Source organism: Parasteatoda tepidariorum, chromosome X1, assembly GCF_043381705.1.
Source record: "Parasteatoda tepidariorum isolate YZ-2023 chromosome X1, CAS_Ptep_4.0, whole genome shotgun sequence".
NCBI classification, from domain to species: Eukaryota; Metazoa; Arthropoda; class Arachnida; order Araneae; family Theridiidae; genus Parasteatoda; species Parasteatoda tepidariorum.
In genome coordinates this window covers 9,720,559-9,748,414 of record NC_092214.1, presented here as the reverse complement: position 1 = coordinate 9,748,414, position 27,856 = coordinate 9,720,559, and the positions used below count along the sequence as shown (strand labels likewise).

Sequence of the window (27,856 nt, the reverse complement as noted above, 5' to 3'; positions counted from 1 at the left end):
TGTTTCTTCTGACCAATCATTGACTTTCAAGAACTTGGATAGTGTCGACGAATCATCCAATTTCTTGGACAGAAAAATTCTACCAATTTCTCGGATTCAAGAACTTGGACCGCGTAAACAGGCCTTTAAATTGGGGGACTGGTTTACATTATATCAATGGAAGCTAGACTTCTTTCCCTGTGTATATTCTTTGCTTTGGATTGGTTTGTTTACAATCAATTACAAAATGGTTGGAGCTTTCTTGTTCTCTTCATGGCTCCTATACATCTACACAAAAATTTCACCGTTTCAAAATGTATGTCAGTTTTAAGTTGTGTAATAAGGATAATTATATTATAATTTTTAAAAATTGCCTATTTTATTCAATATTTTTAGAATATTATACTATATATTTTAACGTTAAAAAAATACTGACTCTTCTTTATATTATATCTCACTGTAATTGCAAATTTTAGTGCCTGAATACTTAAAATGGTAATAGCTACTTTATGATAAGTAGTGTCAAAGTTCTTGGTATAAGTCCAAGTAGTTTTTTGTGTTTCTCTATACAAGAAACTAGCCTTGGTTCTTGGTGTAGTGAAATACCAAGAGTTATATTTAGTATTCACTACACCTCTATGGTTTAGAGTAGTTGCGACCATTTTTAGTGTGAAATGACACGGAAACTTTTTACAGTGTAGCTTGAATTGAAGTCCGCGCAACTCCAATCTGCGCAAATAAGTGAAATCATAGAATTAGAAAAAACCTATTGATGGCAGAATGGAAGTGCGGAGTTCATGTAAGCATGCACTTAAAATACTCAAAAACTTTTTAATCCATTGTCTGGTAAAGTCACCATTAGCATTTTCTTTCTTCCGAATAGTACTTCAAATACCGTTTATTCAGAGCAATGTTGCTGAATGCAGCCCAAAAATCTGTAATTATTTAAAGCAACTTATTGGTAATTTTCTACTAGTTTCACTTCGTTAATCTGAATTAGACAAAAATAGGAGGGTTGATTCTTAAGTAAGGGCCGTTTTGTTGTGTACACTAATAAGTCAGACGTGCGCCGCAAGGAGTGCTTGTGTCGTGTCCCAGATTTCCTAGGGGACAACTGTGATCAGTCGCAGCTGTGTTGGTTCTCGATTTTATTTTAACTTGTTACTCCTCATTATTTTTGGGTTGTTCAGTACCAAATTCGGAGAACTATTATACCATAGTTTTTGCAGTGTAATACTTCTGTAATTGGTCGTAGAAGCTTCAGAAGCAACTTTTGAAGTTTTCATTTGGAATGTTCTTTTATTCAGATGTTAATGGGGCTTAAATTTTGTTTATTTAGCCAGTTTTTTCGGTTTCTGAAGCTTTGCAGATTTCACCATACTATAATACTTTTTGATTCCGAAGCTGAAAAATGTGCAGTAAAAACAAGGCTTAAGATGTTGAAGACTTTAAGAAAACCCAAATTGAAGAGCATTTCGAAAAAGGATATTAAAAGCTGTTTCTTAGACTTATACAGGTTAGAAAAGAAGAACATTAAGGCAACTACAGATTACTTTGAAACATCTTAAATAGATAAAGTAATTCACATCAGGAATAATGAAATCAGACTAAAAAATTTCATAATCCTGATTAATAATTTGATTTAATTTAAAAAATAAATCAATTCCTGTGTAAAAACAATTTTCTAATTTTTCCAACTTTTTCATTTTGACTAATTTTCTAAATTACGATTGATCTAGTTGTTATAGCTAGTTGTGAGATTGTAATTTATCATTTATTGTATGGGCATTATCATTTATAGATTATTGTAAATGATAAATCAATTGTATCTGTATCAGATTGTAACTCATGCTAAAAAGTACTTATTTAACCCCTTTCTGACCTTGATATTAGTAAATTTTTTTTAATATAAATATCAGTGTAAAGAACATTACATCCCACTTTTTTAAATTGCTTGCAAAAATAAATAAAATTTTTCGCAAAAAATTACAAATGTTATTTTTTTTTACCTAAAATGTTAATAGATTTTACAATAAAATAAAAAAATAATTTTATTTATAATTTAAAAATTATTATTATTAATAAAATTTTTCATTTATTACAATATTTTTATAACAATTTTAGAAATGTTAAAACTGGAAGTCCTCTTAAAAGACTAATCAAAAGTATTTTTCGTAAGAAAGAGTATTTAGTTAATGCTTTTAAAACTTACTCAAGCCTTAATAAAAACTCTAGCAGTTTATGAATTTAAAAATTAAAAACAAATATTGCATTTATGCAATTTTAATGTAAAAAAATTCGTTTTTATAAGTTTTATTTTTTTTTATTTAATTGAAGAAATATCGAAAAATTTCGGAAATATAAATTATGTAAATTTTCATTTTTTCTCCCACTAAATCCTAAATTAGAGTGGTCTCATCAAAATGGTCGTATTTGTAAACTTTTTATTTTTTGAAAACTATTTTAACTTCATTCAGATGTTGAATATTATCATTTAAAATTACGTAATTCACAATGAATTTGTTTATCTGACAATTCAATTCAAAATATAACTTAATATTATAATCATTAATATATCAAATAATAAATAAGCATAACCTATTTTTTTTATTTGGAACCATCTTTGGATAAAGACAGTTTATAATTGAGGGCTTTAATGTTTTTGATTCGTTTCAATTATTTCAGAGACGTGGTAATATGAGCAGAAAGCATAATTAACACTGTTTTTCGAAACTCAGTCGCCAAGAAAAATAAAAAACTATAGTTTAAGTTCCTTACACTTGAAGCAATGCGAGGATTTTAAACTATTAATCACGTGAAGAATTATCTGGGACTTAGAGCAGACAAAAAACTTAAGTATTTTAAAAGTCATTTTTAAAAATAGCTAATTTGGCGACATTTTTCCACCCAGAAGAAAATAATCAAAATCACTACCTTATTGTTAGTTTTTGCAAATTTTTATGAGCCCAGGTAATGCTGCATTGGAACGCTTTTCATTTTCACAAAACTGTGATTTTTGACATTTCACGCCATTTTCAAAATAAGAGTTGACTATAGATAGGTTAGAAAAATAGCCTATTATTCATAAAAAAGCATCATTTCATATTATGACGGAGCCTTCCAAAAACAGCCTTAAGATAAAATTGCAGAAATTTTCATCTCTCTCCCGACTAAATTGTTTGGATCTAATTTTCCAGATATTTCTGGCAATTTAAAAATCAAAAATTCAAAAAAATGCATATTTATCCAAAGAATGTGCTTTTTAGTGTCTGACTTTTTTACTTAAAATATGTGCACAAAATATTTAGAATGTTTAGTCTATAAAAATATTAATATTACTTCTTAGTATATGAAAATCCAATCATAAAATACAGAGTTATTCGAGTGTCTCGTTTCCTATTTTGTCATTCTACATTTATTATCATACTTTTTTTATCTTTACATTTGAAAAGATTTGGAAAGTAGTAAAGATAAGAAACAAACTTAATTTTGAAAAACAATCATTAATTTATTCACATTTTCTTACAATTTTAAAACTTTACTGAAAAATAGTTATTTTAAACGAAAGATGTTTTCTAGATTTTTTTTGAACTTTAAATGAGTGAAAACAAATTTTCGATACCATTTTCCCTTTCTCTACGCTGTTCAGTTTTTGCATTCCATAGCATGCACATAGAGCGTTTATTTAGGTCAAAATTACATAAAATTTTAATAATTCATCGAGAAATACACAATAAAAATTACAGTACACAGAAAAATTCAATTACATATAAAAATAAATTGAAGGCTTTTAATGCTCAAAAGCATTGTCATAATTAAAGTATATCCAATAAGTCCGTAATATATCAACCGACAAATGTATGAGTTACAATTAATAGTAATAGTAAGTCATACATTTGTCGCTAAGGAGTATAATGATTTTTTTTTAAATTTTGCAGTATTAATTTTAAAAAGAAATAAAAAAATCTCAACAATCAGATTAAAGCATGAATTGAAAAAATGATACTGATTCAAAAGGTAATAATTGAATATATATATATTCAATTATTCCTATGAAATCCTCCAAATTTGATTTATTGCAGGGTCCTAGAATATATTTTTAATTTCATTGCGATGATGCTGGTTTTAATTTTCATTTTCCTTCTGCTCATTGAAGTGTTTCAATTTTAAACCACTTATTTATAAAATCTCATTTCAAATGCATATTGTTCTGAATTTTTGTACATTTTTTCAAATTTATTTTTCCGTTTACAGTCTGTTTTTTTTTCCTTATTTTGCTTCCTCTTTCTAATAGGAAATTATATACTGAAATTGAATTAAAGAAATTTGAAAAAAAAGTATATTCTTCAAATTCAAAATATAGATCAACATCAAATTTTAAATCTAATTTTTAGCGTTTTCTGCTGTATTTTCAGTATTATTCGAATATGCTTTCCATTTCCCATTTCAAAGATTGAATATAAATGTTAATTCTCTTTATTCACAAAGTGCATTTCTATGCTTCTACAATTTTATCTTTTTTTAAGTGATGAATAGTCTTTTTTTGAAAATTATTCAGAGAGTAATTTAGAAATAGTATGAGCATAACTAAGAAATCAAATAAAATGTATTTTCTTTCAAAGACAGGATATAAACTACAATTCTGGTTTCGTTCAAGTGAATTATGTACATACAATTTTATCTTTTTTTAAGATTACTGTTAAATGATTAATAATTATTCTTTCTGAAAATTGTTCAAGTCGGAGATTTACTTTTTTAAATAGCGCTAAAATAATTAAAAGTAATGTAAATTACATTTTTTATTATAAATGTCTAGACCAGAATTCTTTCCATACCTTTAAATCTTCATAATTGTAAACTTTTCGTCAGCCAACTGGGGTTTCTTTGCTCACCGGGGTAACGTAGCCCATTCTAAAAAAAAAAAAGAAAAAAGAAAACAAATTTGGATAGCGAAGAGCATTTACTTATTGGCCTTTGAGTGATCTGTAAATAGTCGGAGCTGCAAACTGTCATTTTTTAAAATGAGGCAAAACTATTTCTATTTTGTGATAGTTTATTAATGTGAAAATAATTAATTTATAGAGTTTTTTTTTTAAAAAAATTTTTACTGTTAAACAAACAGTTTAAATACCATAGCAACTTTGATCCTCGAAGTCCATAAAATCTTCATATTATTTATATTTGTGCTTCAAGTAATGACTATTGAAAATATATGATCGTGTTATTTGCATACCTTAATACTCATGTTATTTTTTTGTTGTTGTACATTGTTACCATGGGAAAATGGGAATAACTTTGCCCACCTCTCACTAACTCTCGCGGAGAGTTTTATTACGATTGGAAAACAAAATAGTCTAGAGTGATTGAGAAGATACTGATTTTTTTATTCGTTTCTTAACTAGTAAAGCTTGCCTGAAGTATATACGCGTCGAACCAAATCTCTATTACGGTGCATATAACGTGTATACTCGTCGTGTAAAATAAAAAAAATTACCATTGATTGCCAAAACTTGAAATTTCGTTAAAATACAATAAGAATATTATTTGGCAATATGATTCCTTTTTATTACCAATTGAAGAACTAAGTATTTTTCCTGCAATTAAGGGGAGGGGGTCGTGGTCCGAAACTAATCACATACGTAAACTATGATTTAGACGGTGAGAGTCGATTTGAGTAAATATGCGAGTAAACAGCAAGCAAAGCAAATACTAGTCCTTTGTTCCATAAGGCCGAATCCTAGATTTCCTTGAATACAAGAATGCGAAGCATATGATACAAAAGCTCTTTTTTCCTCGCTTTTTAAACATCTGAAGCCGGATTAAAACCAAGACGGAAAAGAAAAAAAAAACATGCTGCAAAGCCATTTTACTTATAGCTTTTTTTATTAGAAGTAAAAGAAGCTCTTACTATTTTTAATAATAAACTATTCATCTCTATTTACTTTCACTTCAGTAAAAAAAACAGTCCACTATCCTATTGCTATTTAAAACTATTGGTCGTAAGCGTTTCGAAAAAAATCAGAATAGGACCAAGACAATTTGCCCTAAGTTCGACGTGTATACACTTCATTGCATGATATTAATTCCGCACTTCGTGAAGAACTTCTAAAATCAAATCCCAAGTTTAACTGTTCAGCCAGTTCGGATGAAGAAATATTTGCAAGCCGGAGATTTTGAAGTCGCAAAATTTTTCGGGATATTAACTTTCAACCAATACTTTTAACCTCTTCCTTTGCCAGTTTCTTTGAATAAAAAAAATGAAAAAGTCAACATATTTTTTTAATTTCATTAATAAATACAAGGAACTAAAACAAAACATAGCACACAAGTTTTAAGATGAAATTGTAATTTTTTTTATGAGTAAAAAACATTTAATTTAACATCAGTTTATTATCCCGTTTTATCTCGGGCAAATTGAAAAAAAGTTAAATATTAGTCTTTGTTTGATAGTTTTTAAAACAAGGGACAACACAAAGTTATACTTTCCAAACGCCAGTGAAGGGATACGCCATTTTTTTTCTTTGTAAACTCAGCAACCATCTTATTTACAAACACGCAAAACACCTGTGCAGTCTCATAATTCAACAGCAAAACTCTCAAACAAAATTGCAAAACTTCCAATAACAGCAGATTATTATTTTTTTACTTCCGTCTGAGTAAAAACGTGATAAAACAAAAGTTACTGACAAATTCCCCCGAGTTTTCTTGTTTAATAAATATCTGCAATCTATACATACCCGAGTTAACTCGGGATAATCGGGGAACGACGAAATTTTTCTGATAACCAAAGATAAGTTGAATTTGAACAGAGTACACATTTCCTGAAAAAGTGGAAGAATCCAGCTGACAGCATTGTTTTCAAACTCCAAGGAAACGGCAAACTCTTTCCAGGAGAATATTTCTCAAGATTTTGCCTACCTGCGTAATCATATGACGTCCATATATAATGTATAAAAAAAAGAGAACATATATATGTATTATATGTTCCTTTTTTATCATTTTGCTTATAAGGAAAAAATCCACTAAAACTTTGTAAGGAGAATATAACAATTTAAAGAAAGCCTAGCATCAATATAATTAATAAATTTTTTTAATTTATTCTCAAGTATATTTCTGCTTTTTTTCCCTTTACAAAGGTATTTTGTCGAAATGTACTTTAGAAACAGTTTTGAATCGAAATGGACAAAATTACTCGGTTGTATGGGTAATTTTTCCCACAGGGTTTCTGATTTCTTTTTTTACCAAAAGAGAATGAACTGAAAATGTATTTTAAAAACTAAAATCAAATATGTAAGTTCTTCCCAAGACTAGAAACTATTTTCTTCTTTCAAATGACCGTGAAGTTTACGGATATTTTACTAAAAATTTTACTGCTGCTTCAATAACGTATGAGAGTAAAGTATATAGGATAAATAATGAAGGTAAGGGATAATAAAGACGTTGGAAAATAATGAAGGTTAGAGATAGTGTAAATAAATAAATATCAAGACCAAGTCTTCATAAGAAATACACTGAATGAACCCATGAACGATCTAGTTGTAACATTCTTAATCAAAAACAAAAATATTGCAAAATGAATTTCATTTATTTTATTCAACTATTAAGGAAATAAAGTTAAAGATAATATATGAGACTTTGTTAATAAACACCCTTAAATGATTAGGGATTTTAAATTAATTTGCAAATGGCTGCCATTTAATTCTGCACTCCAGAGTAAAAAAAAAAAAAATGCGTCTCAGTAAATGTCTGTGCGAAACGCTGTTTTGAAGAGAAAAAAAACACCAAACCGTAAAAATGAGTTGCATATAAAATCTTTAAGACTGTGTCTCACATTATATGTAAATATAATATAAATATAAAATTTCAGAAATTGCAGGAATTTCAGAAATATAAAATTTCATTCAAACATCCGAATCATATTCTATAACCCAAAATTAGTCGTTAAATAGTTGATAATTTAATGGCTATTTTACCATTCTTTTGGTTCTTATAATTTAAAGTTTTCTATAAAAAATCTTCTCTATATAAAAGAATCTGAGATTTTTATAGAAATCCTAAAATTATTCCCAATATCTTATAGAGAATGTGACATGATTTCAAAAGTGCATAAAGCCATTAAACTGCCTGACACGAAATTTTTACTTAAAATATAATAAAAATTATATTTTAAGTGAGTCATTTTAAGCGAGTATGACTTATAAATAGGGCGGCATGTTTAACGCAATGATTTTCGTAATTCTTTAACTTTTTTTTCTTCTATAATTCCGTGAATTTTTCGAAATACTTTATTATGCGCAAAAATTGCCTTTTTTTAAAATTTTTCACTTACATTTTATCAACAATTAGGACTTTTTTGTAGTTTTAAAAAAGATAATCTATAGCTGATAAATGATTTAGAAAAATAGATAAATAGCAAAATGTGAAGAAAATTGTTAATCCAAATCCTGTCTTTTCATTCATTAGATCAGAGATGCACAATTTTCAGATAGTAAGCCAAATAAAATTACAAGATCGGGGCCCAACCTAGTGCTGCAATTATATAAATGCGGGTAATATTTAGGTTCTGTTTGAAAGTAGTAAGAATGAGTTATAAATGTGTAATTATTCTTTGTTCCAGTGTAGATAATAAAAACAATTCATGTAAATAAATTTAAACAAATATACTTTCGAAACAAATTACGATTAATTTACAACACGAAAGATAACTTAATTTTGCATTTATCCTAAAAGTTAACTTGTTATTCAGAATTAACTAGTATTCAGTAAAAAAAAAATTTTTACTAATACAATATCAAATAATGCGATGGCAGTTGCTATAATTTCGAAATTATAATTTTTCTTATTAATTTTATTGACTTGCAATTTTTTTTCTTTTTTAGTACATTTTTGCAAACTCATAAATAATTACATTTTTCTGCAAAGTCTGAACCCATTGAATGAGTAGAACTTTTATAACGAAATGGCAACATTCTTATGCTTTGAGAAAAGCTCTAAACTAGATCAGTAACTTTCTGTTACTGGCTGGAAAAAATTTCTGCTCTTTTCTTTTATATTTTTATTAATATTTTCGATGATTGATGGGTCAAATTAAAAACCCTTTGGGAGCACCTTTGTCCTTTGGGCCAGTATCCCTGGATGATAAATTAATAAAGATACTTCCTGTAGTACGATAAGAACACAACAAGAAGTTTAGTTGGCCTTCCTCTGAAACTACTGAAATACGGGGATAATCCAGGCACAAAGAAATTTCTAAATCCTTTGAGGCTGGAAATGTTGGCAAACCAATACGAAACAATATTGACGAAATAAATATAAAGCATTCATGGGAATAATTTAACAATGTGCTATATTTTGGTGACATAATTCTGTTCATTTGAATAAAAATAGTAATATTGCATAAATGTTTTTCTGGATGTTTTTTTTTTATTATTTATATCACATCAATGTTTTTTTTTTCTTTAATTACACTTAAGCGAAATTTTCCAGATTTCTCGCGAATATTCATTAAAATAAAGTTCGTTTTTCCCGCAACAAATCTGCAGCTCTAGAGATATAAATAATCAATATTCCACACTTTTTCGCTACTTCAAATGCATTTTGATTAAAATCACTACGGCAAAGTTAAATGCTAAATTTCGGTTTTAATTGAATGTTTTAATGAAGACTGTTAACTGATAACATATTTTTTTCAAGAAAATTCCAGTCTTTATAACATTTCAGATGAAAGTGTAATTTACATTTTCGTTCTCATTAGAACTCGGGAGCTTTTTTAAACCTTCTCAATGTTCATTGTAGTGTAAGTCACGACGCTTACATGATATCAAAGAATTCGATGCTGTTTGAACAACTAAACGTTGGACGCAAAGCTTTAGTTTGCATTCAGAATTCATATTTATGTCTTATTCTCTATGGTTTTTCATATTATAATTAAATTGCTGGGCAATAATTTAAAACACGCGAAACAAAACTTTTTCAACGTAAAGAGATTTTATTTCTTACTCAGTCATTTGCAAAAATTCGTTAAACCCAAACTAACTTCTAAAAACGGCAGTTTTATAAAACGTATTGCGAAAACATTACCAGTGAGGTTATTATTTAATGCCTGTCTATTGAAGTACTTAATATACTTTAAATAATGGCGTAAAATACGATTTTTACTCAAATAAAAGAACTCATTAATGTGATAATAAAGCAAGAAATTTTCATTCGTTTAACTTAATCATTTTTTGTTATTGCATAAAAAATGATAAATTAAAATTTGTGCATATTGTAAGATATTTTTATAGTGTTTTTCTTCATAGTTTGAGCATGAAACTAAACCTACTAGAATTAAATAATGAGATGTTTGCTATAAAACTACCCAGCTGGAATTTTGAATCGAATTTCTAATCATTCTTACAATTTTTCATTGTTATTAAAAACTGAAACCAAAGAGGGTAAATCCAAATTAGTTTTTACACAAACAATCGTTTTGCAATGGAGTAAAGTGCGCAAAATAAAAAACGGGTCGACCTCAATAACTTTTGATCTAATGGTTGAGTCTTCACTTTCTGGGGCAATCTTAATGGTTTGAGAGGGTAACTTCAAATATTCAAAATAATTAGTGCAGACGATATTTTGAATTACGAAATCAGACACGAGAATCATTTTCCAGACTGTGGCTACTGTCTACATTTTGGGAGTCAGAAATCCGAATTCGTTGACAAATACGCATGTTTATTCAGAGGAAGTGCGTTTTTGCGTCTGATTTCGTAACTTAAAATATCGTCTGCACTAATTCATTCGTATATTTGAAACCACCTTCTCAAAAATTATTCAAAATGGTCCGTTTTTTTATTTTGCACACTGTATTAACAGAAAAATAGCTTGAAATATTTTTTAGATAAGAAAATTGTAAGAAATGTTGTCCAATACACTAAACGTTAAATTTCAGGTGGATATATTAGCTAAAGTGAACGTTTAATTTATATAACGTTTTCATTGACTTGCATAACAGGGTTCCCACGGTCAGGAAATTTTTTTTAAAGTGGTAGCAAAAGTGAGATAGATCAAGATGTCTTGAGCTATCAATAAATATTTTATTTAAAGGAAATATATATGGGTGCAAAAAATAACTCAGGAATAATTTCGTAGTTCATAAATGAGAAATAAATTTAAGTATTTTTCGGTAGTCTTGAAAAATATTAGCTACCATACTTTATTTTTCCAGGTCGTGGGAACCCTGCATAATTTCTAAACATTCTGTTGTATTTTTGTGGCAGTCTTCTTGCTCTTTATTTGGTAATTCAATTGCTTTTTTTTCTAATTTTGATTGTACTTGTATTTTGACAAACTTCTTTATACATTAAATGCTGTACGGCCAGCGAATTTCTCTATTTTCGGTTTGAAATGAAATTGATTAAAGTATCAGATTATATAATGCACCAATATGTAGGGTTAATGGATGATTGGCTGTGTAAAGCTAAGGCACTGGGGTTAAAATTCGTCATGAGACTTCCAGAATACTATTTTCAACTGATTTTTACGCCTAAGTTTGAAAAAGCGCCCCATGTATTATTATGATACTTGTAGTGGTTTCTTTATAACGCTTTTTTTCAAGACTCAGCAAGCTCTCTGGGATGCCAAAACCAAAATATAACAAACGTTACACAAATATAGCCATATAAGGCATAACACTCAAAACATAGCAAATCTTACCCTTTAATTATGCTGTGGTATTAATTTTTTTAAAGTGCTTTTACGACCTGTAAGAATTTAAAAATTATAGAAAACTCTTATGAATGGTAAAATTACGCATAAATTTAAAGATAAATCACAATATTAAAACTGTAGTTTTAAAATGACAAAATTTGATTGAAATTGGAGATCCAACTATATTTCTATGTGCCAAGTTTTGAGTTTAATTAAATTTAAAGCATTAATATAATTAATAAAAATAATAAATAAAAATTTTTCAACTATTCTCAAGTATATTTTTTTCTTCTTTGTCAAAGGTATTTTGTCGAAATGGACTTTAGAAGTAGTTTTGAATAGAAATAATTTTCTGAACAAAATTACTCGGTTATATGGGTAACTTTATCCACGGAATTTCTGAATTTTTTTTTACCAAAAGAGAATGAAGTGAAAATGTATTTAAAATACTAAAATCAAATATGTAAGTTCTTCCCAAGACAAGAAACTATTTTCTTCTTTCTAAATGACAGTGAAGTTTACGGATATTTAACTAGAAATGTTCAACTGTGTTAAGTAACCAGGTATTTCAATAACGTTTGAGAGTAAAGTATATAAAATAAATAATCTCCTTTTATCACATTTTTTATAAGCATTAAATATTAAAATACTCAAAAAGGTGTCCAAACAGAAGTCTTGGATTTCAAGTATATTTTGGACCAAAGTTTCATAAGAAATACACGGAATGAATCCACGAACGATCTAGTTGTAACATTCTTAATCACAAACAAAAATATTGCAAAATGAATTTCGTTTATTTTATTCAACTCTACTAATAATGAAATAAAGTTAAAGATAACATGAGATTTTGTATAGAAACACCCTTGAATCATTGGGGATTTTAAAATAATTTCTAAATGGCAGACAAAATTTGACTGAAATTGAAGATTCAACTAAATTTCTATTTGCCAAGTTTTAAGTTTAATTTACACCTCTTGTAGCTTCAAAGTTTTTTAAATTTGAAACCTGAATGTAAGAAAATTGTAATATTTTTTTATTTTAATTTTTAGGCGCTTCTCCAAATTTTAGGATATAAGACTATCTTTAACAATACATTTTTTGGAAAAGCTACTGGCGTTGTAATCATTATACAAGCCTATTTACTGCATCTTGTATCAAAAATATTTCATGAAAATATACGTAAATACTTTAAAATATTTAAAAAAAATATTTAAAGTATGGATGAATAAGTTTGAAGTTACTTAATCTCTTAAAATAACAGCGCTTATTCGATTATTACATTTGACCATGCATCAAAACACTAGCTTATTTATTCTAAAAATCTTTCACGAAATGAAATATTAGTATCTAGTACTGATATTTGTTATCAACTCTTAATTAAAACTTTCTCTTCTTATTTATGAACACCCAGAAATCATTAAAAAAAATTTCTGGTGTCACATGGGTTCAATTGTTTACTAAATATTTACTAAGTAGTCAGAAATGATTTTTATTTCATCCCTAGAATTTCACTAGAGTAGGACTTTTATCGCAACACTGATAAAAATTCCGAGCCTCGTTGCACCAAAATCGGTATTCATTTGCTGGCTACGTAAAATGGAGGTCAATTTTACCATATTTTGGTGTATTCACTAGCTCCAATTATTAGTAGAAGGTTGCACCAAAAGTAGGTGTTTTGAAGGAATAAAACACTTATTTTCTTTCCTTCTTTTTCTTTCTTTTATAAAAGCAAAGAAAGGTTACACCATTATTAGGTACTTTCAAAGCTCTCAAATGCAGGCCAATATTACCGTAGCAAAATTATTTACCTGAAAAAAATATCTTAAAGCTATTAGCAAAATTATTACCGTAACAAAGCTATTATTATATTTTATGACATAACTCTAACCATTTTATACCACCAACAAAATTCAAAAAAGCAACATAAAAGAAATGAACTTCAATAGTTATGAACTGAATGCAAATAAAAATTTCATTTAAATGAAATATTTACCTACCTAAATAAGTTGATACTTGAAACATGCATTAGTCGTCCCGATGCAGAGAGACCGAGTTATAAAGAAAACATGGTGTCGTAAACAAATATCGTTCAGCTTACAGTCACCGTCAAAGTTTTGTGTCTTTAACCAAATTTCGGTGCAGTCAGTTGCACCGTTGATTCTCGTGGACACCGAGTATTTCTCGATCCTACCTCACAATTTATGGTGTAATTGAAATCCTTCACTTAACTAAACTTTGGGAAACATTGCACCAAATACTGGTTAATGATTTACCGAGTTTTTTTTCGGTGTCGAAAGCTTCTTATCATTAGATTTGACGCACATTTATTACAACTAGATTATAACTTTTATGATCATATTCAATAAATGCTTAGGCATTCCTATATTTCACGTGTAAGAAAATGGCATTTTGTTACAGAAATATTTTATAAAAATGTTTAATTACTTAAAAATTTATTCATGGATAAGTAAATGGATCTTACTTTAATCTATCATGTGTTAAAATAATTGTGTGGTTACTTTTTTATAAAATGCATCAAAAAGTTCTATTGTTTTTTTTCTAAAACTTATTCACATAGTATTATAACTTATCTACTACTACCATTTGTTCAAGATGTTATCAAGTAACCGTTTTTTTTTCAAACTTTATGTTCTTATTTTTATTTGCAAACGTCTAGACAATATATTTAGAAAAACTCTTTGTGTTACATTGGATCAATTAATTTCATGAATACCCAGAATTGGCCCTTTATTTTATTTATGCCAATTTCTTTAACTAGACAGAGATATAAATATTCTCTCAAAATATGACTGCAAATTTAATATTTCAGGGTGTCCCTTTAATATTGCGACAAACTTCTAGAGGAAGTAGGGCACATTCTAAGGCTTCAGAATTACCTAGGAAACCATGACCGGAAATGTCCTATTATGGACATGTTGTTCGTGTACCTTTGAACTTTTATATTTCTAAAATATTTTAATTCCATGTCAATTTTATGTTATTATTGTTATCAGTTATTGTTAAGAGTTCCATTAAAATAGGCTCAGAAATACTGTTTTATAGTAATTTAATAATTAGGCGAGCTTTTCCAGTTATCTACCACATCATTAAATTACGATAAAACAATTAATACAATTTGAAAGCAGTTTTTGACAATAATTCAACACAAAAAATTAAAATAATTTAGATATAAAAAGTACCTGATGTTCAAAGGCACACGATGTAATAGTTCATAATAGGAAAGCGCTCTTAGCGGCATACGATAACATTTCCGGTCATAACCTCCCCTAGAAGTATGTCGCGCATTTATGGGACACCCTGTATATGTTGTCAGATCTTAATGTTTAAATCTGTGTTATGCTCAGAACATTTGAAATTTTTTTTTCTTGTATAAGATTTTATTAAATATATCCTAGTCTTTATTTACATATCACAAGGTAGAAAGTCGCGAATATAGTTCTTTAATTAGTCCTAAATACTAGGAATTTGCAATTAAGAATAAAATAAATCTTTCTTATGAAAATAGTTTTAAAATTGTTGTTACAGGTGTACTTATGTATGCGTAATAAACAGAATTTGCCAACATTTAGGCATTTAACCTTAACATTTTTAACTTTGTCATTGAACATTTTGCTTTAATCTATGGAATGTATTGAACTCGGCAATCGCTACATTTTACAATTTTGTTCAATTTTTATTGCAAGGTCATATCTCAAATTTATTAGGCTTACCTTTAATTTGAAGAAATCTTTAGTTGTCATGTTTAAATTGTGCCTTCTAGTAGGCATGTTACACTGAACAAAATAAATAACAAATTACCCTGAATAACTTTTGATCTAACTATCAAATTTCACGTATTAAGACTGAATTTAACCTCAAATATGTTAATTGATTAGTGAGGACGGATATTTTAAATTGCGAAATCAGCCACAAAATGTACTTTTTCCCAAAATACACCTTTTTTGGACGGATTTTTGGCATGCATAGGGAGTAGCCGCAATCTGAGAGATATGGTCCTTATTGTTTGGTCAAGAGAGTAATCCGAAATTCGGACTCTTAAATGTTAATTTTACAATTTGCGTATTTTACCATACCTGGAGAATTTTTTAAAAATTTAAAAATATTTTAAGAAATTATTTTTTGTCAAAAGATAATTCGATGCGAAAAATAGTTTTTAATAATTATATATTATTTTATTAAATAATAATCGAAGAAAATTTAGAATTTTAGCCTAGACAGATCTTTACATCGTTTCAAAGTATGTGATTTTGTATGGAAAAATACAAAATTTTAACAAAATCTGTCGAACAGTACTTGAGAAATGGAATTTTAATGAAGTCATATATATAAAATTTGATGGTACAGGTACTATTCTTTTGCCACATAAGATTTTATTTTTTAAAATGAGGAAAAAATTTTAGTACCCTAAAGCTCAAATTTTATTCGTTATCACTAAATAAAGTAATAAATCTTGATAAAAAACTATTTTTTATCAAGAATTATCTTTGAATAAAAGAATTTTATAATTGAGGGGCAAATTTTTTCAATTCGCTTTAAAAATTCTTGAGATATGGTGAAATACGCAAAAAAAAAAATTTACATTAAGGGGTCAAAACATTGGACCACTCTCCTGGTGAAACTATTGAGACTATATTTTCCAGATTGCAACTACCCCCTATTTTTTGAGGGTCAAAAATACAAAACAATTGAAAAAAAGTATGTTTGCTAAAGTACGTTTTTGTGTCTGATTTCCAAACTTAAAATATCGCTTTCTTTCACTAATTAGCTCATTTGAGATCACCCCTGGAACCATACTCGAAAATCCGATCATTTCATCAGAAGTTATTCAGGGTAGATCTTTTTTTTTTCTTTGTGTTCAGTGATTCGCAAAATAACGTTAAATATAGTGCTCGGCTTTCATCATGTAGTTTAAATGTTTTATGCAACAACTTTAAATATTCTGAATAATTGACTCTAATTATAACTATGCATTAGGTTACGAAATCGAATGTAAAAACGCATTTTCTCCGAATAAATATACCTTTTTTTTTTTAAACATTTCCAAATTAATTTGGATTTACGTCAAAGTGTAAATAAACGCAATATGGATCCTGCTATTTTGAAAGTCTTGAGTTATGAAGCATTGAGCTCTTACTACCCTGAGCCAGAGTGGCTTCGGATCTACACCAACGGATCACTCCTACACGACAGTCCTAATGCTGGTGCCGGAGTTTTCTCCGAGGCTTTTTCCTTTTATGCCCCTGTGAGACAGGGATCTGCTTTTGATGGACAGATTGATAAAATCCGAATAGCTATAGTTCAGTTACAGTGTTATATCGATCTTTTTGAAAAAGCTGTTGTCCTATGTGACTCAAGCTTTGCTTGCCATTGCATTCTTAAATAATCCCTTAACACGAGACATTTTGGATTGCTGCCTCCAACTTGAACATCCCTTAAGAAAACCATTGTTCTCCAGTGGTTCCTGCCCATTGCGGGGCTATGGGTAATGAAAATGCAGACTACTTAGCAAAAAAGGGGGCCTTAATTATTCAGACTGCAGCGCAAATTATGTCCTTCTGTTCCATCAAACAGCTTATTAAGAGGATCTTTAAGACCTGTGATCATGAAGAACTTATCGACCGTACTTCTACTAAGTATTGGAGGCCTACCATCCTAAATTTTCGAAATGGCTCAAGACGAACAGCGGTGGCTGAATTCCGCTTGGCCACCGGTCATGACTGTCTGCGGAAACATCTGTCTAGATTTGGTACCGTTCCTTCCGCGGTATGCACTCTTTGCAGTTCCGGTGAGGACATGGACTCCACGCACCTTCTCCGCTGCTCTGCAATTTGCAGGAATTCTATCACTGAACGCTATTGGGAAGCTAGAGACATGTTGTGATTAATAGACTCTGTTGCAGCATCTTTTGTTTCTGTTCTTATTTTTATAGATGTTTATGTATGATGTTACTGTCTACAATCTGCCATTGGAAATTGAGAAAAAAATATCGTTAATACGTAACCTAGATGAGATTTGACCAAGTTCAACGCAGGCAGCAAAAGAAATACATCACGTTTTTCGGAGATCAACATGGATTGGTATTCACAAAAATGAAAACTGTTTTTTTTCTTTCTGATAATGCTCCTGAGGCTCGTAAGAAATTCTCGAACAACTATCTTTTTTCTAGCTATTGTACGATGTCGTTTCAGCCATGAAAAACGCGTGTGGCTCAAAGTCTCATAGATTTTGCGATAAATTACAAAATGTGCTTAAAAAAACGCACTTATTTCTGATTAACGTTTAAGTTTTATATGTGTTTTCACATGGTTATATGGAAACAGATATTTGGCTTTGTTTTTTATTTTATAGCAGCTGAACAAATTTAAAATTTATGACTATCAATGTACTACCTATAAATTTTGAACCTCTAGATCAAGCATCTGGACTAACTAGCCCTCATGGACTATTTTTGAGGAAACTAACTCACATTTCGGAAACATGGAAACTGAAAACTTCCCACGTCTAGATATTTTACGCCAGCGCTTTGATGGATGCGAGCTGGGAGCAGAATTCGTATTTATCAAAAATTACTCAGATTTGAACCTGGGTCACCTCATTTGGGAGGCGAGTGCACTATCCCCTGACCCACAGCTGCTCTCATGATACGTTTGAAATTTTTGTTTTAGAGTTTAATGTTTGATCATTATGACATGACATATTTATGTGATATACACTGTGTTTTCACCGTCTTTAATTTACCTTTTTAAACCTCTTAGGAAAAAATTAGAGTAAAAAAATATTTTTAAGGGTTACAAACTAATACTTAATTTCTCCGGAAATTCAATCAATTTTGATGTGTTTAACCCTATTTTTCTCAAGAGTTATTCAATAGATTTAGATTAAGTTTTTGTTTTCTCTTTGCATAAATAATTAATTTGAAACTCCTATTGTCCGAGCTAGTTCGACTTCGTTTTTTTTACAAGGAATATATATATATGTATATGTATATGTATATGTATATATATATATATATATATATATATACATATACATATACATATACATATATATATATTCCTTGTAAAAAAAACGAAGTCGAACTAGCTCGGACAATAGGAGTTTCAAATTAATTATTTATGCAAAGAGAAAACAAAAACTTAATCTAAATCTATTGAATAACTCTTGAGAAAAATAGGGTTAAACACATCAAAATTGATTGAATTTCCGGAGAAATTAAGTATTAGTTTGTAACCCTTAAAAATATTTTTTTACTCTAATTTTTTCCTAAGAGGTTTAAAAAGGTAAATTAAAGACGGTGAAAACACAGTGTATATCACATAAATATGTCATGTCATAATGATCAAACATTAAACTCTAAAACAAAAATTTCAAACGTATCATGAGAGCAGCTGTGGGTCAGGGGATAGTGCACTCGCCTCCCAAATGAGGTGACCCAGGTTCAAATCTGAGTAATTTTTGATAAATACGAATTCTGCTCCCAGCTCGCATCCATCAAAGCGCTGGCGTAAAATATCTAGACGTGGGAAGTTTTCAGTTTCCATGTTTCCGAAATGTGAGTTAGTTTCCTCAAAAATAGTCCATGAGGGCTAGTTAGTCCAGATGCTTGATCTAGAGGTTCAAAATTTATAGGTAGTACATTGATAGTCATAAATTTTAAATTTGTTCAGCTGCTATAAAATAAAAAACAAAGCCAAATATCTGTTTCCATATAACCATGTGAAAACACATATAAAACTTAAACGTTAATCAGAAATAAGTGCGTTTTTTTAAGCACATTTTGTAATTTATCGCAAAATCTATGAGACTTTGAGCCACACGCGTTTTTCATGGCTGAAACGACATCGTACAATAGCTAGAAAAAAGATAGTTGTTCGAGAATTTCTTACGAGCCTCAGGAGCATTATCAGAAAGAAAAAAAACAGTTTTCATTTTTGTGAATACCAATCCATGTTGATCTCCGAAAAACGTGATGTATTTCTTTTGCTGCCTGCGTTGAACTTGGTCAAATCTCATCTAGGTTACGTATTAACGATATTTTTTTCTCAATTTCCAATGGCAGATTGTAGACAGTAACATCATACATAAACATCTATAAAAATAAGAACAGAAACAAAAGATGCTGCAACAGAGTCTATTAATCACAACATGTCTCTAGCTTCCCAATAGCGTTCAGTGATAGAATTCCTGCAAATTGCAGAGCAGCGGAGAAGGTGCGTGGAGTCCATGTCCTCACCGGAACTGCAAAGAGTGCATACCGCGGAAGGAACGGTACCAAATCTAGACAGATGTTTCCGCAGACAGTCATGACCGGTGGCCAAGCGGAATTCAGCCACCNTAAAACCGATAAAGCTGTATAGTATCATTTAATTATGAAAAAAACTGCAATGAATCTAATAATTTGATCTAATTATTATAATATACTAATATAATACATGATGTAATAAATATTCTATATTTATATAATATATCGTCGAATTTATCCTATCGTCAAATTTATATTCTAGATCGTCTATATATTTAACCAATTGATACACTAACGTAAACAAGTGCGAACAGTCACATAAAACCGATAAAGCTGTATAGTATCATCTGATAAATAAGATATTATAATTTGTCCAGGGAGTGTATATACATCCCCGTTATTTACCCTTCAATATTCAAAAAATTGATCTTAGCGGAGTTGTTTTAGAAGAGATGCACATTCATCGATGTATTCAAAAGTGGTAGAGCGAGGAAATCTGGGTTCAGTTGGGCTCAATTTATTTTCAATGGACAGCACTACATAACCACATAGAACTTATCTGGTTGACCATTTTCTGTAAAGTAGAAACAATCGGTCAGTTCGAGCACCAGATCTTAATTTTATAGAGTGTGCCTGGGACACAACTGGGGCACCCCTTCGACTTCCAACCAGAAATTGAAAACAGTATTGCTGAATTTAAATCTACGGGAACTTCTGAACTGCCTGGATTCAAGTGTGAAATCACGTTGAAGGTTGGTATGTCTACAAGAGGCGACAACAAATCACACCCTTATTAATTTTTTTTGTTCTATTTTTTTACCACTATTTCATAATTTTTAGAATACGACGAATATTACTCACAATTTTAATTATTTATTACAACTGTTGAATGGCTTTATTTATTTATTTGTTTGCATTCTATCAACCTACTTTCCTACAAAATTTGATTTAAGAAAATCGCAGGAAGGCAAATCGATGAGATCTGAGAACTCTCTTAATTTTTCACATTAGTTACAATTTCAAATACTGACACATTAAAACATGTTTGACAAAAACAAACAGTTTCGTTTTGAGTAAAATTGGATGCGATTCATTTGTTGTTAAAAAGAAAGAATATTTAAATAGTTGTTTCTTTTTTCTATTATGTATTAATTTCATTGTTTCCATTTTTACAGGTTCAAATGTTGGAAAGCGTCATACGAAGTAAAGGTACGATAACAATGGTGGTAAGTTTTTATTTTAAAATGAATTAAAAAGAGAGACTTTGAAGTAAGATGTTTCAGAAAAAATTTAATGAAATAACTGTAAATAACTTTCAACCTCATCAAATTTTAGCGTACTAAACAATCTTTATCTACGTACTAGACGTACGTAAAGATTTTAACGTATTAAAAAGCGAGTAAAACTTTTTTAAGAGGTCTCATCTGCTATACTAGTTACAATATTTCAAACTACGGAATTGCAATTTTTTTAAAAAAAAACTATTTTCTCTTAAAAGACTTATTTCTAACCTCCAATATATGGGAGTCAGGAAAATCGTAAAAATAAGAGCCCTTTTTGTGGCGTTTTTCGTCACATCTCTACATTTTCAGAAATGCTATTACACTTAAAAAAAAAAAAAAAAAAAAAAAAAAATTAAATCTTTGACCAGTATTTCGTACTAAGTTTTTCATTATCCAAAAATTTAGTTAAGTGAAAAATCATTTTATTTTAATTTCACCATAAATTGTGAAGTATGATCGAGAAATATTCCATGGTGAAACTGACTGCACCAAAATTAGGTAAAAGACACAAAACTTAGACGGTGACTAAATTGAACGATAATTGTTTACGACGCCATGTTTTCTTTACAACTCGGTCTCGGTGTATCAAGATGACTAATGTATGTTTATAGAAGTATCTACTTATTTAGGTAGTTAAATGTTTTATTTGCACAAATTATAGTTCATTTCTTTTATGTTGGCTTTTTAAATTTGGTTGGTGATATGAAACGGTTTAAGGAAATACTTCTATATAGGGAAGAGTCGGGTAGCCATGTTTACTTAACCCTTTCGCGCCGACTGTCACAAATACGTGACAGCAAAAAACCGTATCAATCAGGGTAAGAAGATAAAACTGGTAATCAACGTATTTCTTTAGCAGTTTATTTGTAGGCGGAGTTATAATTTTTTGATTTATTTAATTCACCATTACTTTGTTCAAAATAAAACTATTTAGTTATACTTTGAATTAACATTGATTATATATATGACTAAACTAACAATAATTAAAATAAAAGCAAAGTAAGTCTGTCAAATTAGTAACGACTACATTTAAGTTACTGTTTTTTATTTAATTGCAACTTGATTCTGATTTTGTACGAATGCTTTTCTGAATCACCCGTCCCCAAGGGGTTAAGGAGTATTGCTTATATTTCTGCATAATATTGAGTAATAATCAATATTTTTTGTATGTTTCTATTGTTTTATCATCTAATTAAATAATTCAAAAAGAATAAACCAAAAAAAGAATAGTTTTGCTTAAAAAAAATCGAAATTTAAAAAAGCATGTTTTTCAGCTCTTTTCAAAATGCATCGGGTAGCCCCGCCCAGTTACAAAAATTATGTTTCTTGACTGTTTTTTCAGGTGTAAATGAAAATGACCAATGTATTGACAATAGGTAAACTTCGTTTATCATTTTTATCACAAAATTATTTTATTTATTACATATTTATATACTTTTAGTGAATTCTATCATTTAATAACAATCATTTAATAACAACAATATTTGTTGTTAAAAATGCATATAACATTCAAATTTGAAGCAATAAAATAATAATCTTTGCAACCGCACATTTATCGACGGTGATACTCGACATTCATGTGAGCTGGGCTACCCGAAATCCAATTTTTTTTTGCAAATTTGTAATTTTTCGAACAATTTTTCACAGATAGACTTCTTTCTTTGTGCAAATTAAACTTAAGACTACATACTTTAATGCTGTATGTATAGAAAAAATTATTTTTTTGGCATTAAAATGAAGTTGAATCGAAACATTCAACCAATTTTTCTTAATTTCATGACTACTGTATTCAACATATTTTCAAAACTATTGTTTACCATGTTAACAGCTGCATAAATACTTGAAACTTTGAAAATAATCTTTTTTTAATATAACAATTAATGTCCGATGGCCCATTGACTTGAAAAAATATTCTATACATCTGAAATTGACAGTGGGCAGGGGTACCCGCGTGGCGGTGCTACCCGACTCTCCCCTATGTATGTCAAAATAACCTACACTTCCGGAAAATAGTTTTGTTACGGTAAGTAGCAGCCCTGACTTGCATTTGAGTGCTTTAAAAATAACTAATAATGTTGCAAAAATCCCGTGCTTTAATTAAAAAAAAGAAAATAGGTGTTTTGTTTCTTCAAAACACCTACTTTTTGCGCAACCTTCAAATAATAATTGCAGTTATTGAAAAAAAAAATAGTAAAATTACCTCCATTTTATATAGTCACAAATTAATGGCAATTTTTTAGTGCAACGTGGCTCGTAATTTTTAACAGTGTATATCGCTCAAATTTGTTGCCGATAATGCTATTATATCTGTCAAATACTTTACAGCCTTAATAAGATAAACCAGGGTGTATTCTTGGTTAGATTTCTCCTAAGAGCAAAAAAACTCCCTTAATATAATAAGCAAGAGATTCCCATAATATGTAATCCTCTTCGGAAATGACATACACTTTGGAAGTCCATGCAGGAGGTTCCCTTAATATGTGATCCGTATCAGAAATGACAAACACTTTAGAAATCTATGCAGGAGATTTCCTGAATATGTAATCTTTATCAGAAATGACACGTACTTTGGAAGTTTATGCAGGAGACTCCTATGTAATCCTTTTCAAAAATGACATACACGTTCGGAATCGTAAATTAATATTTAAACGAGGAGAGAGCATAATCGCAATCAAAATTACTGTACAAGATAGTGAATGTATCAAAACAGGTTTGACAATTGTAAAAAACAGAAAACAGTTGAAAGTAGATTATTAGAAACACATCCAATTAAACCTGTTTTGATCTTTATCTTGTGTGCCTTTCTCTACTGTAATTCGTCAGATATCGATTGTGTTTTTGTCTTCTCCTATCTTATGTATTAATTTGGGGCTCCCAATGTGCATGCTTGTTTGTTCAACTTTATAATAGAAACTCTAAAAAAAAATTTTAAGGGTGGTTTTACGGAATGATCTTCATAGTAATAAAAATCTAAATCCATGCTTTAAATTAACGTTCAAGTAGAAATGTTCCAATCGTTATCTTTTTCTTCTGTATTTTAAAGCCCCATTTAAAAATTTGTTTAATGTTCGTCCTCAAACATTTTTCTTGAGCCTTACATTTAATGGCAAAAATATTTAATTTCGTATATAAAAGTTTTGAAGAATGAAATATAACTTTGGAATAACATTATTTAACTTTTTATTACTTTTTCCAGCTACATTAAGTAACGGGGTTTCTCCACAATTATAGGAAAAGAAAAATGAATTAAAAACCAACATTTTCGAAAAATTATTTTAATTTTCAATGAATTATAAAATAATCCATTTATATTTCAAATTCGGTGAACATATACTAGAAGTTATTTTTGTTTACATTTTTGTTGTTAGTGAAAAATTAACCGAAATTAAAGTATCTGAGGCTACTGCAAAAGCATGATTTTGAGCGAAAGTTTTGAAATTGTGTTTATTATAAATTTAAAATCTCTGTACTCTTAGCTTTCTAAGAATACATTACTTTTGTTCGTACTCCAATTATTTTCAAAATTATAGCAGTTTTTGTTCAAGGTGACAACAGTGGATAGACTAATGATTTTAAGATTTCAAATGCGCTTAGCTTAAAATTAGATTTTTTTTCACATTTTACACAACATTAAACATGATATCTCATGTTGTTTTTAAAATAATTGTCTACAATTTTTTATGAGTGTTAATGATTACAGCACACATGTTTTGAACAGCAGACTAAGAGAAAAAAGTATAATTTTAATTTTATGCATGTTTTTTCGGTAAGACAAGAGCGGAAATTTTTGAAAAAATTGCTATTTTAACTGCATTAATCCTTAACTTAGTATATGCACTTGATTTTAAGTTAACAGTTCAAAGCATAGTTGATAGAAAAAAATAAATAAAGTTCTCAAAGGACCTTCTAAATGAAGACCATAAAGGATTTTTTGTTTTAGCTGGTGGAATTTTTTTTACAGTGTTTACCGTATATGCATAAAAAGATCTTATTTTTTACCTAAAAATTGCCATTTAAAATAAAATAGTAAAATTGTTTTTGCTGCCTTTATGGACTTTTACACATAATAAAATAAATAAACTAGTTTTTTTTAAATTTTGTATTGATATCTAAAAAGCAATTGTCGAAACTAGTGGGTGCCTTAACTGGATGCCTTAAAAATTTTTGCAATGGTAAAATTTTATTTCATTTTATAACCGTCGTTGAACAGCAGATTGAATTTTCAGTTCACGGCTACCAATGTCCAACTCCATATCCTTGTAACTTTGAACCCAGTCCAGAAAACAAGGAAACTGCTGGATCAAGTATTGGAAAAAATTTGCCTTTGTGGAGGAGTTTTTGATGAAACTAACCCGCATTTCCGTTGCATGGACAGCAAAACCACGAAAATCTTCCCCGGTTAGCTTGACGGCAAGCTGGTGGATATTTATACGCCAGCATTGTGGTCGGAGAGAGCCGGGTGCGGAATTCGAATTAACCAGCCATTGTCGGGATTCGAACCCCGGTTCACCTCCTTGGGAGGCGCTCTATTCCTTGAGCCACCACGGCTCTACGGTAAAAGTTTAAAATGTTGTTGTCTCTTTGACCTTTTTACAACCCAGTTGGCTAAGCCATATCATTCCTTCTAGGCTGAATTACTTCATAGTATGATACGAATTGGATGAAATATAGAACTTCATTCAATTCGTATCATACTATGAACTATCTATCATACTTTAACACTTTTGTGCGGTTGCCTCTATTTTACACCAAATTATGACTCAAGGTACAGTTCACAGTTCAATTACAAAGAGTAGAATTTATTACGTGACCAATTTTGCACTCATTTCTAAAATTCATGTATATAACCATCATTCCCTGCAAAATTAATTTTTAATAATTATTCCTTGACATTATTATGATTAAATACTTTTGTGAGACAATATGTATATAAAATTTTTAAAATAATGTAACAGTTCACTTACTCAAAAAAATAACGAACGATATATTCACTTCTGCCACCAGGTTTATTTATACCAGAAGTTATAAAAATTAAGTTATTTAAAGAAATTACCTGAGCTTCTTGGATTAAAAAATAAATAATAAAAATAAATTTATCAAGCTCAGAAAATCTTGGTGACTCATGAATAAAACACATTAATGTATTTAAGTCAAAAAATGTAAACTTTTCCGAAAAATAAACCCTTTTATGCAAAATTTTTTAAACCTTTTAAGTTTCAAGAACTATTCAACTAATTTCGTTTATCATTTTGATTTATATTGCTTATGCTTGAAAAATATATATATTTTCGTTCGCTATCTAATTAAAGGGAAAACAGAAGGAAAAAAATTTTTTTTTTCATGAAATCATTTCTGAGTGTCATTTCTATATTTACTTAAACGTGTTCGAATAATTAGTTTAAAGATAATACAAAAAGTACGACAACCAATTGTTTTCCTGACTGATCATATTTTCCAGAAGAAGGAAGATAAATTATTCTAATCATAAAAAGGCAGTTGGCTTTTCAGAGAAGTTAATATAATTTTGAGGGAGACATTGAAGTTGTTCGTTTGTAAGGAAAATACAATAATTAGATCCGCTAATAATTTTAAGACTTTGATGGCAATGTCTTGTACCAATTAGAATGGAAATAGACCTTAAAATATGTTTCTCATGCTTTCTGGAAAAGTTTAATTGAAATGGCGGCACTATATTGATAGAAGTTAGTTAATTATTTCATTTTCAAACGTATTTCTCAATTATAAGAGAAGGAAAAGGTACATGAAAATGCTTTTAAGTGTTTAAATGAAGTGGGTTAAACATATTTCAGTGGCCTCCATTTTATGATTTAGATATACTATTTCTGTATAACTTCACTTCGACAAATCAAAATAAATTGTGTGTTTCACAAAGAATTAGCACAAACTTTTGATATCAGATAATACGTTTTGATGCTCTGAATTGGAATATTAAATATGTTAGGGCCTCTTTTATGGTTGCTAAGTTATAGTTTTAAACCAAGATAAGATAGTTTTAAAATAAGATAGGGAAAGAATTGTTCAGAAAGACCTGTAACTGGAAATTAAGGATATTTTTTAACAAGTGACATTGGACCACAGTTCAAAAAAAGGCTTTCGATTTAAATCTAATTTCGCAATGATGTAACTTTTTTTAGAACATTTTGTATGCATTAAAGAAATTTTAATGAAATTAAATTATATACTTATATGAATTAATGCACCAACCGATCTATGTAAGGGTCAAGGAACTCGCCTTTCTTCAGAATGTTTCTGGGTTTGAATCCCGGACAAGGCATGGATGCTCTTTCATTATCTGCACAATCTGTCTTAACTGTGGGAGCAACGTTGGCCCACCTAATACGGTGCCCCTGAAAGAATAGCCAATAAATCTGCCCTCCAAATGCCTGTATTGACGAAATGTCTTCTCAGTTGGGTATTGGAAAAAAAAGGAATGAATGAAACACATTTACTAATTCAATACAATACTAAAATAGAAATATAAAACAAACACAAAAGGGAAAAAAATTCATAGAATCAGTTTTGGATCTCTAGGTTTATGTCAGTGACTACAGAACAGAGTTTATATATTGCGATAAAAAGTGAAAAATAAATGTAAAAAATTCACCTTCTGAATTATGAC

At 29.4% G+C, this 27,856-nt stretch overlaps 2 protein-coding genes across 6 annotated transcripts in view; both read left to right on the top strand.

Annotated features, from left to right (window-relative positions):
• The window catches only part of LOC107455838 (octopamine receptor beta-2R), a 114,272-nt gene that overhangs the window by 53,033 nt on the left and 33,383 nt on the right, over positions 1 to 27,856 (top strand). For 3 of the 5 annotated variants that reach the window (XM_071187845.1, XM_021147613.3, XM_021147612.3), the window contains exon 2: positions 21,109 to 21,159. The gene's annotated coding sequence lies outside the window, so the exon portion shown is untranslated. The remainder of the gene's footprint in view (positions 1 to 21,108; positions 21,160 to 27,856) is intronic. The other 2 variants (XM_071187844.1, XM_021147614.3) reach the window with 1 other exon arrangement.
• LOC139427091 (uncharacterized) lies at positions 16,775 to 17,571 on the top strand. The gene is made up of 2 exons (XM_071187731.1): positions 16,775 to 17,036; positions 17,147 to 17,571. Exons 1-2 carry the CDS (start codon positions 16,775 to 16,777, stop codon positions 17,569 to 17,571), a joined length of 687 nt encoding a protein of 228 aa, XP_071043832.1.

Bases quoted from the DNA above. Each gene is read 5' to 3' on its own strand.
- LOC139427091 (XM_071187731.1), top strand. From the start codon at position 16,775: ATGGATCCTGCTATTTTGAAAGTCTTGAGTTATGAAGCATTGAGCTCT. The intron at 17,037-17,146 runs GTGACTCAAGCT...ATTGTTCTCCAG, and splicing joins TGAAAAAGCTGTTGTCCTAT to TGGTTCCTGCCCATTGCGGG.